Source organism: Oryctolagus cuniculus, chromosome 8, assembly GCF_964237555.1.
Source record: "Oryctolagus cuniculus chromosome 8, mOryCun1.1, whole genome shotgun sequence".
NCBI classification, from domain to species: Eukaryota; Metazoa; Chordata; class Mammalia; order Lagomorpha; family Leporidae; genus Oryctolagus; species Oryctolagus cuniculus.
The window spans coordinates 118,148,957-118,166,694 of NC_091439.1; the positions used below are offsets into that span (position 1 = coordinate 118,148,957).

A 17,738-nucleotide genomic window follows, 5' to 3' on the forward strand; every position below is an offset into this window, starting at 1 on the left:
GTGTGGGGAGAAGTGTGTGTTCCCCAGCTGTGGACAGGTGTGTGTGTGTGGGGAGAAGTGTGTGTTCCCCAGCTGTGGACAAGTGCTGTGTGTGGGGAGACCTGTGTGTCCAGCTGTGGGTAGGTGTGTGTGTTTATTGTCTCGTAGCAGTGTGGCTAGCTACTCATGTTTGGTATCCACTAGTGTAGCATTGTTTTCATTCCTTCAGATTCAGTGCCTGTGTGTCCTTACAGGTCAGCATGAAGCGAGTTATTTTTCTCATCTGTTCAGGGACTGAATTGTGTGACCCACTGCATTTGGATTCAAGGTAACCAGAGGTCAGGAAGGACTTACGTGCGGGCTGCTGTTTGTTTTCTGGATGTAGACGTTTTTCCTCCTCTTTTCCTTTGTGGTTGAGGCCTTTCTCTGGAGTGTGGTTGACCCCTTGCCTTTTATTTGTAGTGTCCGTATCACGATTTGTTGCTTTGTGGTCGCCATGAGACTCACACAAGCACCATACGGTTATAAAGTGACTCTCGCAGATGTAACTTGCCTTTGATCACAAAGGACAGACACAGTGAAACTCAGTGTTGCAGCTGCATTCCCCTCAATGTTGACTTTTTATGTCGCAATTTCCTTTTTATATTGCCTCGCCCTTGACAAGTGTCGCAGTTATAATCCCTTTTATACTTCTGTATCTTAGCCTTCTCATTAAGGATATAAGTGGGTTACACTTCACAGTTATTTGTGGGGTGGCACTGTGGGATAGTGGGTAAAGCCGCTGCCTGCAGCACCGGCATCCCATCTGAGCCTCCCAGGTTTGACTCCTGGCTGCTCCACTTCTGATCCAGCTCCCTGCTAATGTGCCCGGGGTAAGCAGCAGAGGATGGCCCAGTGCCTGGGGCCCTGGTACCCACATGGCAGACCTGGAGGAAGCTCCTGGCTCCTGCTTTTGGCCTGGTCCATATCCGGCCATTGTGGCTGTTTGGGGAGTGAACCAGTGGACAGAAGATCTCTTGGTGTCTGTCTGTCTGTCTCTCTCTTTCTGTAACTCTGCCTTCCAAATAAATAAATCTTGAAACATTTTATTTCTTAGTTTATTTGAAAAGCAGAGAGTATGAGAGAGACAGGTGGACTGATGATGACCAGCCTTGTCCTCACTGGCTCCATCCCCAAGTGCCTGCAGCACTCAGGCTTAGACCAGGCTGCAGCCAGGAGCCCGGGATTCCAGCTGGGCCTCTCCTGGGCGTGGCAGGGGTCCAGGTACACCTGCTGACGCCCAGCATGCAGGTAAGTGGGAAGCCGGAACTGCAGTGGGGCCAGGACTTCAGCCCAGGCACTGGCAGGCCAAGCGGGCGCCCCAAGGGACGGCATAACGGCTGTGCCCGACAGCTGCCCCTGCACAACTGCTGAGACAAGCCGAGCCCCTCTGCTGTTTCTTCTCGCGCACGGCGGTCGTGTTTTTGGGTTGGGAAACACTGTTAGCATGTCCTTGTGGACGCTCTGGTGGTGAGTTCTGTGTTTGGGTTGCGTTTGTCTCACCGCCTGTCTGAGGGTCTGCTGTCGGCGGCCCAGTGCTCTCGGTGGGCGTGGCCGCGCCCAGCTCTCTGGACTGAGCACCCACTGACCTGTTGGTGTCTGGGCCCAGTGCTCTCGGTGGGCGTGGCCGCGCCCAGCTCTCTGGACAGAGCACCCGGTGACGCCCAGGTCATTGCTTCTCTGTTCTCGCTGCCCTCCGAGCCCTCTGTCCCGGACTTCTGAGGACTTTTCCTCGGCGTGGGTGTGGCTGCGAGGTGTGGGCCAGGTCTCTGCTGACCCCGACCTTGCTTGTGTGGACGCTTGTTTCCTCTCCAGGGCTGGGAGCTTTCTGTTCCGTAGAGGAGGCTTTCTGTCCCTTTGTCATGTCCAGGTCCCTCTGAACTGCAAGGAAGCTCTTCTCTCGGCCCCGCCCCGCGTGCCCTTGATCTGCTCTCTCCTCCACCTGCTGGCCGAGCCTCTCCTGCAAGCCTCTGGGGGTGTGGCGCAGCCATGGGCCAGATGCCCTAGTGTTGGTCATCTCTGCCGGCTTTGTGGGTTGAGGTCTGTGGGGAACCTGATGCTGCCTCAGAGGTGAGACGCGCGATGGAGGGCGAGTGTGACCCCCACTCCAACAGGGCGCTCTGCTGTGTGACCCTGTGTGGAGAGACAGGAGGCGCCCCAGGAAGCATGACCACAGGAGTCTGCAGGGAGCCGGCGGAGGGCGGCGCGCGGAGCAGGGCAGCCTCACAGCGGGCACTGCTGTGCGGGGCGCGGGGGCCCCGCGTCCACTCGCCCAGTCCCGCAGGCTGCTGAATAGAACGCACCAGAGGCCCCGGGGCGTCGGGGGCTGGGAGCCAGGACATCGTTTGCATAGTTGTATTCATATATTTATATATGCTCTTTTAAAATACTTATTTACTTGGAAGGCAGAGTTAGAGAGAGAGAGAGAGAGAGAGAGAGAGAGTCAGTCTTGCATCCACTGCTTCAATCCCCAGATGGCTGTTATGGCTGGAGCTGGGCTGATCCGAAGCCAGGAGCTTCTTCTGTGTTTACCACGTGGGTGCAGGGGCCCAAGCACTTGGGCCGTCTTCTACTTTCCCAGGCCATGAGCGGGGAGCTGGGTCGGAAGACGAGCATCCGGAACATGAACCAGTGCCCGTATGAGATGCTGGCACTGCAGGCGGCAGGCGGCCTTACCCACTATGGCACAGCGCCGGCTCCTCTATATACTCTTTAAAAACTTCAGAACATTGCTTGGGGTCTTACGGGAGGCATTTCCTGCTGTCTCCGGCCACGCCTGCATCTCCAAGTGTGTGGGGAGGTGGCAGGCAAGGTGCCTCTGCCCACGGAGGGGACATACCTGAAGTCGTGCGATACCTGGGAGGGCAGGTGTGCTGGCAGTCCCTTCCTCCCGGCGAGGGAGCCCCCTTCTCAATTCAGCAAGCCAGTCACAGAGGAGTGGGGGTGCTCTGCAGGGACAGGCTCCAGGGACGCCTGTGGGACCCTGTGCAGGGGACAGGATCCTGTGGCCGACTGGGGGTGGGGACGCCCGTGGGACCCTGTGCAGGGGACAGGATCCTGCGGCCGACTGGGTGTGGGGACGCCCGTGGGACCCTGTGCAGGGGACAGGATCCTGCGGCTGACTGGGGGTGGGGACGCCTGTGGGACCCTGTGCAGGGGACAGGATCCTGCGGCCGACTGGGGGTGGGGACGCCTGTGGGACCCTGTGCAGGGACAGGATCCTGTGGCTGATTAGAGTGGGGTGAGAGAGGAGTGATGGCGTCAGAGACTGGGCCAGGGCTTCTGTGTGGCACCAAGACCAGCCCCAGAGCCTGGCTCTGGCCTTCACAGACAGGCCTGGCAGGGTCTCCACGGAGGCCACGTGCTGCTGGGGAGTCGGGCAGGTGGGCGGGCGGCCTGGCACCTGGGGCGCTGAGGAAGCAGTCGGAGAGGGGTGGGGCGGGGGGAGGCGCTGGGGGCGGCTTGGACGCACAGCACCGTGGGAGGCGCCGTGGCAGGGCCCGCTCTCAGCTCTGCTGTCCCGGCGGCGAGCATTGGCCTTGGCCACCTCGGCTGGATGGCAGAGGTGAGACCAGGGAGGCTGTACTGGGCAGGAAGCAGAGAGGGGAAGGTTCCTGGAGCTCTCTGTGGCCCCGAGGGAGCTGGGCTGCCATGGGAGTTTGGTCGGGGTCTCCATTCCACCCCGGGACTCCCCAGGCCCTCGGCTTCCTGCTGCTTCCAAATTTCTTTTCCTGGCGGCTTTCGGATCCTGCAGTTCACGTAAGCTGCAGCTGAGCTCCGGTCATGCTGAGGCAGGGCCGCCTGGCACAGGTGGGGTCAAGGCCGAGGCCAGGGCCCCTGGGAGAGCTGCACCTGAGGCACAAGGGCTGGACCCCATGCGTCCCCAGGCTCTCGGGATGCCTGTGTGGGAGGTCCAGCGCTCTGACCGCTGCAGTCCTGAGCACCGGAAGCTGGCAGACGCTTGCGCGAGAGCTTTCTGGTTCCCCTTCAACGGGGAGCCCCGCTTTTGGCCGGAACCTGTAGAGAAGCATGAAGAAATACACAGGGCCAACAGGTGAGGCCTCCGTGGCTGTGGGAGTGGGAAGCCACGGCGCAGAGTGCACACGTGGGCGGAGCGCCGTGAGGCCTGCTCGGGGGACCTGCCCTGGGGCTCGCAGAAGCGTGGGCAACCCCGGTGCTAGCGGCTCAGCGGGCAGGAGGCGCGTCCACGCCCACGCAGGCAGGCATCCCCCACCCTGCCTGCTCCGGCTCCTCGCGAGGTTCCTGGGCCCCGCCCTCATCCTGCGCTCACTGCGTGTGTGGACCTTCTGGGCACCTGTCATTCTACACAAGGCTGGTGGCTGAGTGGGTGTAGACGGTGCACGTGGTGGCTGTAGCTGTACCTGTCCTGACACAGATGCAGGAGGCCCGGCCTATGCCCCCTGCCCCACCCCCTGCTCGCCCCTGGCGCATCTGACCCTGCCAGGGTGCGGGTCCCCAGACAGCACCTCCATGCACGGCCAGGCACGGCGCCCACCTGCCTGCAGCGTCACGGAGGAATGCGCCTGGCCCCACGGAGACACACCTGGCTGTGAGTACAGCGCGGAGCGAGCCTCTCGTGGCAGCCTGGACGATCGGCACCAGCACAGGCTGCCGGGGGGCGCCCCCACAGTCCGACGAAGGCCGGCAGGTCCCGGCTCGTCTCTGGCAGTGGTGCTGTGGCCTTGGTTTTTTGGAAGAAACCAGCTGATTGTACTGGGCTTTCTTTACCACTTTAACCACTGATACAGACAACATTCCTTTTAAAAAACAAAAATGCAGCTTTTTGGTTTGTGCAAGTCTGGCTCCTGGCACCCCGTTCTAGATGGTGAGTCTGCCGAGAGGACAGGGTGGCGACCATCACGGTGACAGCCAGGTTCACGTCGGACCACGGAGACAAAGCAGGGTGCCCATTCCGCTGTGGCGGCCCTGCTGGCTCCGGGACCTGCTCTGAAGGGCTGGGAGCCTCGCACTGAGGTCACCTGCTGGCCAGGAGGGGTCTCCCCGGGGACCGGTGTGGCCAGGATGCACTGTTGTGTTTGGCTGTGGTGGGGCTCACAGGAGGACTGAGTCCCGCATGAGCCTGGTGCATGAACTGTGCACCGTGAGACCTGCGTGCCTTCCTCACACCCACGCTGCGGTCACATGGCTTCTGTGTCCCGTGATGGAAGGCCACGGGACTGTGCCGAGTCCTGGGACACGAGTGTCCAGTGCCACCTCCAGTGATGCCAGGGGCAGCCGGGGGAGGGAAGGGGGGGCGCTCACTGCTAGAGGGTTGAGGCCAATGCCTTTGGGGATCCTGAGAGAAAAGGAACACACAAAACGTTAATCCAAATCCAGAGGCCGCCTCTGCTCCGGTGTCGACCCCGGAATCAGACCTGACGGGTACGTGTGGGCTAATTCAGGACCCTGTTCCAGCAGATGTGGCGAGCGAGCAGGTGCAGGCCGCTGCTCTCTGTGGATTTCCTAGGTGACGGCCTTCCTCGGTCCACCTGCTCTTGTTTCTGGCATTCCGGGTGAACACAGGAGGAACGGCAGCGGCGCCCACTACTCAGGCTCCAGGTGTTTATTTGGGTAGAAAAGTGCGTTCCACACTGGGGAAACAGGATTTATTTCATAGAAGAATATTTCAGGGCTTTTTTTGCATTTTTCAAGGACATACATTCGTACTGATTTTTGCTTCCAAATATGTTTTAAGGCTGTTTGGTAAAATATATACCAGATACGAGGCTCAATTTACAGGGTTCTGTTCTTACAGGGAATTCTTAACTACTCAGCTTTAAAAAAGTAAAACTCTGAAGCTAAACATGCGTTACCCGCGGCTGCGCTCCAGGGCACCCCGCGCTTGCGCTCGGGAGGTGGCCTGGGAGGAGCGGGGCGGAGCGCACAGCCGCGCCCAGCCTCCCTGAGCAGCTCCTGCGGCCGGCCGAGAGCGCAGGGCTGGGGCCAGGGCGTGGAAGTGCGAGGGTCCGGGAAGAAACCAAGTTCCGGACGCGCAGGAACGCGCGCGGGGGAAGCCGTCTGCGTGGAACCCGCGCGCCAGGCTGCAAGCGCAGGGTCCGTGCGCGGACGCCCGCGGCCTGTTCCTCAGCCTGGGGGCCGGGGACGCGCTCCTGTCCTCTGTCCCACTGCGGGCGTCGCGGCGCGCTCCCCTCCCCTCCCCACCGCACCGCAGGCGGAAACCGAGCGCCTTTGCCACGTGTCTGCAGCTCTGAGCTCCTGGGGCTGCGGCGGCTCAGGGGCCTGAAACCAGCGAGCTTTCCAAGGGCGCCCTGGAGGCAGCCGGCCGCGCAGTTCGGGAAAACGCAGCCTCCGCGGGAGACGGAAGGTAAACGCCCGCCGGAGTGCGGGCTGCAAACCGTAGAAAACGCGGCGCTCTGGCACGAGGCGCGGCCCGCTCCGCTCCCGGCCGCTCCGGCCCGCGCCTGCGGCTGTAGCACCTGCCACCGGGGTCATCTGCCGCCTCTGGCGAGCGTGGGACGCGCCTGTCCGTGGTGAGGGTGCTGATTAGCGCGCGGTTTATAAAAATAGAAGTAACAAAACGTGGGCCGCGCGCCCTCTCGGAGGCGCCCACCGCGCTCCTGGCCACAGCGCGGCCTCTCCGGCACGGCGGGCAGCGGGGCTCAGAGCCGCGTCTGCGCCTCCGGGATGTAGATCTCTATGCTGTCCGCGCGCTCGGCCGCCGAGTTCTGCCGGAAGGACGCGGCGCGCTTGGCCGCCAGCAGCCGCCTTCGGGCCTCCTGGCGCTGCCTGTCGGGCAGGTCCAGAGACTTCTCTCGGGCGATGGGGAATTTCCCCTTGGGGGGCTTCTTTGGTATCGGCGGGGGCACCTTCCTCTCCTCCTGAAAAGCAGCACAAGCGAAAACGGGGGGGGGGGTTAGAGCGGGACGTGGGGCCACAGAGCAGGCCCGCCCGGCTCCCACCCAGGCCCTGCGCGGGTGGCACTTGGGTCAGCTCGCTGGACCTCCTGCAGCAGGGGTGGTGAGGGGAAGGGAAGGGATGTGCCCGCAGCCCTCCCACGCGCACTCCCGCAGGCACAGGGGCAGGTGCGGCCTGCACAGCTGGGCTAACCCGGGGCTGTGTGGGAGCTGCTGGCCAAGCCTCTGGCACCAGCAGTGCGTGGGGGCGCTGTGTGCGCTCAGCAGTTACTTCTGACCCTCGGCTCCAGCTCTCGGGTGAGTCACACCTGGACTCCTGCACTCTGCAAAGATGAACTTGACAGTGCTGCAGCAGAAGCAACCCAGGGGGGACGCTGTGTGTGGGGAGGTGGGGCCCGCCCCGGCCCAGTGCCTGGTGCTGTTCAGCGGCGGCCGCTGGCTTTCTGAGCGGAGTGGACGGGTGGGGTCCTCAGGAGGGCCCGAGTGCCCAGAGAACCTGCTCTGTGGCTTGACTCCGGCTATGGTGTGAGCCCTGCACCCCCTCGGGTGAGTTCCGGTGATCCCCAGCCCCTGCGCGTGGGCCTCCTGTGCACCACCTGCTGCACCTCACCGGGCGGCAGGTCCCTGGGGCCTGCTGATGGGCACCCGCGCTCCCACACTGTGCCTGCAGGAGGAGGGAGGGGGCGGGCAGTCCGAGGAGGCTATGAGACTGCAGGGGTCGTTCTGCAGCTCTGTCCGGACCCCGCCCAGGCACCTCGTCTCTGCCACACCACAGAAAGCTCAGCTCCCGAGTGCTACGAGAGGGCCCACCGTGGGAGCGCCGGGCCGGCGTGGGCCAGTGCGGCAGAGCTGCAGGCCGAGGTCAGGCAGCTGCCCACGGATAGTTAGGGCGTCCTGTGTCTGACCCGAGAGCTCCCGTGGCCGCTCCAGCGACCCTGCTCCAAGTCTGATGTCAGTGATCTGGGGTTCACTGCCTCGGGAGGAAGGGCCTCAGCTTTACCTGGGGGGCCCTGACCCCTCCACATGGGAGCGCAGAGTGCCATGTGCTGCCTGCCCCGTCCGTGCTCGGCGTGCACATGGACACGGACGCAGGGGAGAACCGGGCCTGGCTGGGGACCCCATGGGCGCCCGAACCTTTCTCTCTGGCGACTCCACCAGCTTCCAGTCGTTGAGCTTCAGCCGGTGCAGCTCGTCGAACTTCATGCTGACGTCCTCGATGGACAGCTGCAGCATGTCCCAGTACCCGGCCAGGTCCTGCGACGTAGGCCTCGGCATGGCGCTGGGGTCCTGGGGACACAGGGCAGTTAGGGTCTGGGGCTCTGCCCGCGAGGCCGACCCTTGGGAAGGCTCACCGGGAGCTCGGGGCACTTGGCTTCGGCACAGGCTGTGTGCCGTCGGCTCGTGTGCACGTGGAGAGCCGTCAGTGCTCCCTGCGGAAGGTGCTGGATGGTGCACGAGACGCCCTCGGGGCCGTGGGGTGCAGTCACGGTGGGTGGCGAGGATGGAGGGCGTGGGCTCGGGGCCAGCTCCGTGCTTCCTGACCGACCCCGCATCTCATCCTAAGGTCTATCAGTGGTGCGTGCCCTTAGCCTGCCCCTGTGTGGGGGGTGGGCAGCAAGGAAGCCCCTTGCTGAGTCCCAGGCCCAGGAGGCACAGGCCACGCCCACCACGGCCCGGGGGCACAGGCCACGCCCACCACGGCCCAGGGGGCACAGGCCACGCCCGCTGCGGCCCAGAGTGCCAGCGCCTTCCGCCCTTCCCTGCAATAGTGTGCCGTGTGTGCGGTTGGTCACCTGCCCAGTGGGAGCCCGGCCCCCCGGTGACCTCACACAGCCGGATTCTGGGGGATGGGGGTCAGGCAGCACTGATCTGAACTGGCCTGAAGCGCGCGTACCCCCGGCCCCCAGGAACTTATGCTCGGCTTGGCGTCCGCCTCACACTCAGGCCCCCCAGACTCCCTCGCACTCTCCTGGGCAGACTCCAGGGACTCCTGCTCCCGTGTCCTTGCCTCTCCGTGTCTTTCACGCACACCTATTTGACAGCTGTCATTCAAAATCCAGCGTGAGGCTTCCTGGGACTCACAGTATCCATGCGAGTCCACGTCCTTGTGCCCAGCCAGGCCCCGGCTCCACTCCAACAGACCTCCGCGTGCGCCAGCAGAGGGCGGCCGCGCGCCGCTCCAAAGCCAGGCTGGAGCGAGGCTCTGAACACAGCGCTGAGCTCTCGCTCCAGGGGACCCCAGGGGCTCTCCAGGGGACCCCAGGGGCTCTCCGTGAGGTCGCCGTCCGGGGCTCGGCTGGCAGCTCCACAGATGCCTGTGGGCTCCGCGCCGGCCTGAGCCTGCGCGAACAGGGCAGCCGTGGCGCCCACGCCCGAGCTCACACCTGGGGCTCCTTCCAGGGGAGGCCCAGGCTTGGGCGCAGGTTTCTGCTCACGGCCCCACGAGGCCGGCCCAGCTGTCCTGTGTGCAGCCTGGCTGGGATCCGGTTCTCTGGGTCAGTGCTGGGGGCAGGTGTTTCTGCCCTTGGGCATCTACCTGCACCGATGGGTTTAGGAACGCTCCCAAGGGCGTCCACGGCCGCACCACGCCACCTCCCCTGGCCTAGCATCCACACCCCGACGCTGACGTCAGTGCCTGCGCCCTGGCCAGGCCTTCCTTGGTGGCCTCCGCCGGTCTGGGTCAGACGCTGGCGTCTGCCCCCGTTTCTCAAGCGCTCTGATCCCCTGCACCTGCCCTGCGGTTCCCCCTGAAGTGCACTGCACCTATCCTGCCCCAGTGCCATTGCGCTCTGCCAGGCCCGGCCCCCGCAAATTGGTCAGTTTAAAAAAAGGAGCCCAGAAGGGGAGGAGCCCAGAGAAGCAGCCGCCCCACCTTCAGTGGCCTGACACCAGGGTGGGTAGGGAGGCCCCGCGGTGGCCGCGTGCTGTGTGGGGTCGCCTGTGCTGCAGCCCCATGGGCAGAGGGGCCGAGCACAGGCAGCCGCGGAGCCTGCGCATTGGCGATAAAGGTGACAGGCTCGCGACAACTCTGGAGACTGCGATTTTTAGCAACCCTAACTGAATGCCAGGGGGCGCCGTCTGCTCCGGGAGATCTTGCAGATAGAAACGAAACGCAGCACCTGCCGCCTGCGCCTGCGTGTGCACGCAGCTAACACGCGGCTGGGAGAAGTCCCCACGCGGGCTGGAGGGGTGCAGGAGAGGGGGCGTGTACATGTGTGTGTGCACACACGCCGTGCGTGAATACGTCCTGAGGTGGCTTCAGGCCGATGGGGAGATGGAGCTGGATAATGGGAATTCTCCACGGGCTTTCCGGACGCCCCTCCTGTGTGTGAACACGCACATGCGTGTTTAGTCGTGTGGATATGAGGATGCTGTAAAACTTAGTGGGAGTGCATACTGTGAAGAACTGTGCGTGGACTGCAAGTGCTGACACCAGGGTTAGTTTAATCCGTCATTTCGCAAACCTCTCCCAGTCCCCGAGGTTTCCCTCTCCTCGCTGCAGGAAGAACCGAGCCCGCCACCAGGGCTGAGCCACCGCTCCGGCTCCTCTCAGCGCCTCGGGGGCCGTCTGCTCCAGGCCTGCCCGACCCTGCCCTTGGCTTGTCATGCGACCCGAGCACCAGTCCGCTTCTCTAAGTCTCCGGGCCCTCCAGCCAGGCCCCCACCAACGCGTGCCACTGGCGGCCTCTGCCCCGGCTGCACCTTTAACTGGGGCCCAGGGATGCGTCTGTCCCCCAGGCTGGCACCCTCCTGTCAGCCGTGTGCAGACCCTGGCCTGGGACGCGCGCTCTGCTGTAGGTGGGGCCCATCCCAGGGCTGGGTCCACCCTGCAACACGGACTTGCGGCCATCCCCAGGGCTGGTACACGTGTTCCGTAGCACGCATGCGTGTAGGAGTTCTTTAGTTTTTCACCTGCTTGTTAAGAGCGGCAGAGACTGAGGGGGACCAGAGAGAGCCACCATCTGCGGGCAGCAGAGGAGCCGGCACTCGGACTGATGTGGGCCCGGGCCAGGGCCTGCTCCCCTGCAGGTGTTCCTGGGCAGGTCAGGGGCAGTGAGACCGGCAGTCAGGTGTCGAGGGAGGGTGTCCAGGCGGCACTCACCATGTTCTGCTGGCACAGCCAATAAAACTGCTGGAACTTCTGGGACATGAGGAGCTGGGCACTCCCCACGGCGCTCCGGATTTTACCGAGAACTGTGAAAAAACGAAGACAAGGAGGTTCAAGACTGGGTTCCAAGATGATGGGAGGGAGGGCAGCTGGCCTCGGGTGCCTGCCCCCTGCCCCTGCGCCAGCCTGCAGCCCCCTGCACCTGCCCCCAACCCCACTGCGCCTGCCCTCAGTTCCCTGTGCCTGCCCTTAGCCCCCTGCCCCCTGCCCCCAGCCCCCTGCACCTGCCTTCAGTCCCCTGCACCTGTCCCCAGTCCCCTGCGGCAGCCCTTAGCCCCCTGCCCCTAGCCCTGCCCTCAGCCCCCCTGTGCCTGCCCCCAGCCCCGCCCTCAGCCCCCCTGTGCCTGCCCCCAGTCCCCTGCACCTGCCCCCAGCCCCCTGCACCTGCCTTCAGTCCCCTGCACCTGTCCCCAGTCCCCTGCGGCAGCCCTTAGCCCCCTGCCCCTAGCCCTGCCCTCAGCCCCCCTGTGCCTGCCCCCAGCCCCGCCCTCAGCCCCCCTGTGCCTGCCCCCAGTCCCCTGCACCTGCCCCCAGCCCCCTGCACCTGCCTTCAGTCCCCTGCACCTGTCCCCAGTCCCCTGCGGCAGCCCTTAGCCCCCTGCCCCTAGCCCTGCCCTCAGCCCCCCTGTGCCTGCCCCCAGCCCCGCCCTCAGCCCCCCTGTGCCTGCCCCCAGTCCCCTGCACCTGCCCCCAGCCCCCTGCACCTGCCTTCAGTCCCCTGCACCTGTCCCCAGTCCCCTGCGGCAGCCCTTAGCCCCCTGCCCCTAGCCCTGCCCTCAGCCCCCCTGTGCCTGCCCCCAGCCCCGCCCTCAGCCCCCCTGTGCCTGCTCCCAGTCCCCTGCACCTGCCCCCAGTCCCCTGTGCCTGCCCTTAGCCCTCTGTGCCTGCCCCCAGCCCCCTGTGCCAGCCCGCAGCCCCCTGCACCTGCCCCCAGTCCCCTGTGCCTGCCCTCAGTTCCCTGTGCCTGCCCCCAGCCCCACTGCGCCTGCCCCCAGTCCCCTGTGCCTGCCCTCAGCTCCCCTGTGCTGCCCCCTGCCCTCTGTGCCTGCCCTCAGTCCCTTGCACCTGCACTTAGCCCCCTGCTCCTGCCCTCAGCTCCCCTGTGCTTCCCCCTGCCCCCTGCTCCTGCCCTCAGCCCCCCTGTCCCTGCCCCCAGTCCTCTGCGCCTGCCCTTAGCTCCCTGCCCCTAGCCCCACTGTGCCTGAGTCCCCTGCACCTGCCCTTAGCCCCCTGCGCCTGCCCTCAGCTCCCCTGTGCCTGCCCCAGTCCCCTGTGCCTGCCCTCAGCTCCCCTGTGCTGCCCCCTGCCCCCTGCCCTCAGCTCCCCTGTGCCTGCCCCTAGTCCTCTGCGCCTGCCCCCAGCCCCCCTGTGCCTGCCCCCAGTCCTCTGCGCCTGCCCCCTGCCCCCTGCGCCTGCCCCCAGTCCTCTGCGCCTGCCCCCAGTCCTCTGCGCCTGCCCCCTGCCCCCTGCCCTCTGCGCCTGCCCCCTCAGCCCCCCTGTCCCTGCCCCCAGTCCTCTGCGCCTGCCCCCTCAGCCCCCCTGTCCCTGCCCCCAGTCCTCTGCGCCTGCCCCCTCAGCCCCCCTGTCCCTGCCCCCAGTCCTCTGCGCCTGCCCCCTGCGCCTGCCCTCAGCCCCCCTGTCCCTGCCCCCTGCCCCCTGCCCCCTGCCCTCTGCGCCTGCCCCCTCAGCCCCCCTGTCCCTGCCCCCAGTCCTCTGCGCCTGCCCCCTCAGCCCCCCTGTCCCTGCCCCCAGTCCTCTGCGCCTGCCCCCTCAGCCCCCCTGTGCCTGCCCCCAGTCCTCTGCGCCTGCCCCCTGCGCCTGCCCTCAGCCCCCCTGTCCCTGCCCCCAGTCCTCTGCGCCTGCCCCCAGTCCTCTGCGCCTGCCCCCTGCGCCTGCCCCCTCAGCCCCCCTGTGCCTGCCCCCAGTCCTCTGCGCCTGCCCCCTGCCCCCTGCCCTCTGCGCCTGCCCCCTCAGCCCCCCTGTCCCTGCCCCCAGTCCTCTGCCCCCTGTGCCTGCCCTCAGCTCCCCTGTCCCTGCCCCCAGTCCTCTGCGCCTGCCCCCTGCGCCTGCCCTCAGCCCCCCTGCCCCCTGCGCCTGCCCTCAGCCCCCCTGTGCCTGCTCCCAGTCCCCTGCGCCTGCCCCCTGCCCCCTGCCCTCTGCGCCTGCCCCCTCAGCCCCCCTGTCCCTGCCCCCAGTCCTCTGCGCCTGCCCCCTGCGCCTGCCCCCTCAGCCCCCCTGTCCCTGCCCCCAGTCCTCTGCCCCCTGTGCCTGCCCTCAGCTCCCCTGTCCCTGCCCCCAGTCCTCTGCGCCTGCCCCTAGTCCTCTGCGCCTGCCCCCTGCCCCCTGTGCCTGCCCCCAGTCCCCTGCGCCTGCCCCCTGCCCCCTGCCCCCTGCGCCTGCCCTCAGCTCCCCTGTGCCTGCCCCCAGCGTCCCCAACGTCTAACGTGCCTTCCAACACTCGATTCCATTTGTGGTTCTCCGTGTGCTGCAGAAGCCACGGAGCCGATGCGTCACTAGGGAGGGCCGCAGGCTCTCAGCTCGGGGTCTGGAGGTCCACACCAGCCCTGCCCACGTCTCTGACACACTCATGATGTGAGCTCACCTTTTTAGGACATTTATTTGATCCTCCAGCCATTCCCCAGATGGCCTCAGTGGCCAGGCGGAAGCCAGGAGCTGCTTCTGGCTCTCCCGTGTGGCTGCAGGGGCCCGAGCACCCAGGCCCTCTCCCACTGCTTTCCCAGACCACCAGCAGCGAGCTGGGTGAGAAGCGGAGCAGCCGGGCTGAACCTGGACAGGTGGCGGCTGTGCCGGCTGGGCCACACCGCTGCCCGAGGGGACGCCCCGGTGAGGGTGAGCCTGTTTGGTAAGCAGTCAGCTTAATGCTCCTCATTCCTGCACGCTGAGCTTACTGTTTCATTGGTGGGATAAGCAGCAATGTGTGCGCTGGTGCCCACCCTCGGGACCTCACACCCTGAGGGCAGCTGTCACCGGCCACACTGCCAGCCTCCGGACGCTGGGGGAGGCTGCGGTGAGCACCCCTTCCGGGCACAAGGCAGGGCGCGGGGTAGGACCCTGGAACTGGTGCAGGGACAAGGTCCGGCCATCCAAGGCCGAGCAGCTCTCTCGGGCCCCAGCCTGAAGGTGACGTCACGCGGCCCTCTCAGCGCTCCTCCGACCACCAGGCTGGGGCAGGGGCTCGGCCCGGGGGTGCAGCCCCGCACCCCACGCATGGCCCTGGAACGCCGACTCCCAGCCCACGGGTTTCCTGACTTGAGTGCTGAACGCGTTTCAGGCGCTTGTTTTAGGAAGCCAGCGCCGCAGGAGCGCCCAAGGGATGAGCAAATGCGCCTGTTTCACTGCCCCGAGGCTGCTCTACAAGTCAATCTGTTATATAAAATGCAAGTTTACGTTCCTCATCTCCCCTTACCCTTAAAGCAGACCCCTGAGCCAAGACACTGGGATTTCTAGTCTTGTGCTGAACGTGGCGCTGAGTGCGGCGGGAGCTGCTACCCAGGGCACGAAGTGGGGCGTGGGGCTGGGGGCTGGGGCTGCGCACAGGAATTTGATCGCACTTGGTTCTTTCAGTTTCTTTTTCACGTCTTGTATAATCTCCATTTATTTCCCTTGAAATCTGCTGCAACTTATTAGGACAGCACTGACAGGATTTTCAGGTTCTGACTGTGAGGGGATTTTTGTAGTCTGTGGAGTGTTTCCATGAGCCACGCTGTGCCTGGGGTTTCCAGAAGCTGGGGGAGACAATTGCTCTGGGTGCCTCGTGGTCACAGCTGGGCACACCTGTCTTTCCCTGTTCATCTTCCCACGGCTGCTCAGCAGGAAGCCTGGTGTGCCGTGGACGTGGTCCTGGCTGAGCCCTGCAGCGGGGCCACCTCTGTCCTGCTCAGGGAGCGCCTCGGCCTCTCTCCAGCGATACTGTGAGTCCCAGGAAGCCTCGCGCTGGATTTTGAATGACAGCTGTCAAATAGGTGTGCGTGAAAGACACGGAGAGGCAAGGACGCGGGAGCAGGAGTCCCTGGTCTTGTTCCCTCAACAGGACACATCGTGGGGTGGACATTCGGCACAGTGGTTACAATGCTGCTTGGGATGCCCCCCCCCCCATCGGAGCACCAGGTTCAAGTCCAGGCTCGTCCACTTCTAATCCAGCCTCCTGCCAGTGCACCTGTGGGACCCAGAGTCGCGGCTGCTGGTGTCAGCCTGGCCCAGGCATGGCGGTGGCAGGCACTCGGGAGTGAGCCAGGGAGTGGATGATCCCTCTTGCTCTTCTCTCTCTGCCTCCCAGATCTGCAGGGAGAGGTGGGGCCACCCGACCCTCAGAACCCCTGGGGCTCAGGCATTCCCCACCCCCTTGAAGACAGGGGCTCACAGGGTAGGATGGCCCAAGCTCTGCCCTTCAGCCACCTTGGATGATCGTGTGTGATACGTGTTGGGATCTTCAGAAAGTTCGTGGAAATGCACCATGAGAAAACTGTGCATGGGTCCTTGTTTTTTTTTCCCGTGAACTTTTTAAAAAAAGATTTATTTGAAAGACAGAGATACCAGTGGGTGGGGAAGACCGTCCACCCACTGGTTCCCTCTCCAAATGGCCACAGCTGCAGGGCAGAAGGCAGGAACCGGGGCTGCATCTGGATCTCGGAGGGCCCGTGGCTGTGCCCATCACGACACAGCAGGTGGGCAAGCGTCACACTGCCACCCACACGTCCGTGAGCACCTGAGAACCTCGGCTCTCCGTACTCACAGGGCTGGGAAGTAGCACGTGCACTCCTCTCCCCCACTCCACAGACAGCAGCTAAGTGACTTTGTGTTCTCACCCCACTACTACTTCATCACGCAATGACACTGCTACAGCGCTGAACCCAGCATAGGGGGTGGCTACACTGGATGCCTTTGACGTGTTTTCTCAGTGTCTTTCTGCACTGCTCACGCATCCCCACCTTCTGGAAACAAGACGGACAAGACTTGTACCGTGCCTCATCCGCCTGCTTTGCACCTAAAACTAGCACAATATTGATCAAGGTCAGATGTTCCTGGAATAATTCAAAAGGCTAGGCAACCCCAGATTATAGTTTTGTTCTAGGAATTGAACCAGGGTTACTGGTTAGGGCACTTTTAAAAATAAAGAGAAAATCGAGTGGTTTACTAAAACCACTGAGTTCTGACTCCTCTGTGACCAGATACACGCTGGCATGTTGTCACATCAGACCAAGCTTCCTGTTGTACGGACATGGAAATTCTCTGTGGAGCATGTAAGCCAATGTGAGGCTGGCATGCCAGGATTTTATGGATCGTGTTAAACCAAATGGTGTATTTTCTGAAACAAATCATCCCCAGATCTCCCACGTCCACCGCGGTGGGAAACTCACGAGCAGCTCGACGGGGAGCACAGAGAGGATTTGGAAAGCACGTGGAGATGGATTCAAGTCTGTTTTATTGCAAAAAAAAAAAAAAATTGTGAAACTTTGAACGCCTCTTGTTTGCACTGATTTCTAAATTTCTTGCACAAAAAAGCACCCATGGTCCGTGCATTTCCACGGACCTTGTGACACACCCTGGGATGTGCACAGGCGCTTGCTTACTGGTGGTGTCAAGAACTCCTGGCCCGGACAGCAGTAACGTACAGGTCCACCTGCTCAGCTTCCCCGAACCATCAGGGCCCCGGGCACCCACTCTTGTCCCGGGTGAGCATGCGGTCCGTGCCCAGGGACGTCCAGCTGCAGTGGACACTCACAGGGCGCAAGGAGCATGTGGACTGGACTGAGGCCTTGCCTGGGTGTGGCCTGGCCGCAGAGAGGAGGGCGGGCTGGGAGTGCTCAGAGCACTCCCGCGCTTCTCTGCCCACACGCAGCATTTCCCACAGCCTCTGAGCGGTTTTCCTCTGGTCTTGTTCCTCCCATTCTCAGCTTACTCAAGTCAGAGTCGATTCTACATCTTTCTAATTTGTATATCATTTTTCTTCTGTCGGAGGGCTTGCCCTGGTAAACGTTCAGTGTCTATCGACTGCACACATCACTGAGAGTCTGGAAGAGGGTACCCAGGTTTCAGAAAGGTTAGGAAGACACATTAGAGAGTCCTAACTGGGAGGTGGCAGGAATCCACTTTCCAGGAAGACAAAGAAAACCGGAGCAGACCAGTAACCACGGCGGAGACTGCATCAGCAACACAGACCCACGGCCGATGGCTCTGCTGAATTCTACCGGGCCTTTAAGGAAGAGCAAATCCCAATTCCCCATAAACGATTCAAACTCATTCTATGAGGCCAGCATCCCCTTTATTCCAGAACCAGAGAAAGACACCACTAACAGGAGAACTACAGACCAAAATCGCTGATGAACGTAGATGCAAAAAGCCTGAGTAAAATGCAGCTAACAGCCCAACAGCACCTCAAAAAGATCGACCACCCGGACCTCGTGGGCTTTATCCCTGGTATGCAGGGGTGTTCAACACTTGCAGGCCAGCGCACGTGATACATCACATCACGAAGATGAGGGACATGAACCCTATGACTATCCCAGTAGATGAGAAAAAGCATTTGATAAAACACGGTAGCCTTTCATGACAGAAACCTTAACAATCTGGGTGTGAAAGGACCGTATTTTACATGATTAAGGCAATACATGACAAGCCGCAGCCAGCATCATATT

The 17,738-nt window shown here is 63.3% G+C and overlaps 1 protein-coding gene across 5 annotated transcripts in view; it reads right to left on the minus strand.

Annotated features, from left to right (window-relative positions):
- Positions 1-5,587: 5,587 nt before the first annotated feature.
- DLGAP2 (DLG associated protein 2) overlaps positions 5,588-17,738 on the minus strand; it is a 583,372-nt gene continuing 571,221 nt past the window's right edge. For all 5 annotated transcript variants that reach the window (XM_070047249.1, XM_070047250.1, XM_070047251.1 and 2 more), the window contains 3 exons: positions 11,017-11,108; positions 8,049-8,201; positions 5,588-6,878 (listed from right to left, as the gene is read on the minus strand). In XM_070047249.1, coding sequence (XP_069903350.1) covers positions 6,660-6,878; positions 8,049-8,201; positions 11,017-11,108 — 464 coding nt within the window. In that variant the 3' untranslated portion in view covers positions 5,588-6,659. The remainder of the gene's footprint in view (positions 6,879-8,048; positions 8,202-11,016; positions 11,109-17,738) is intronic.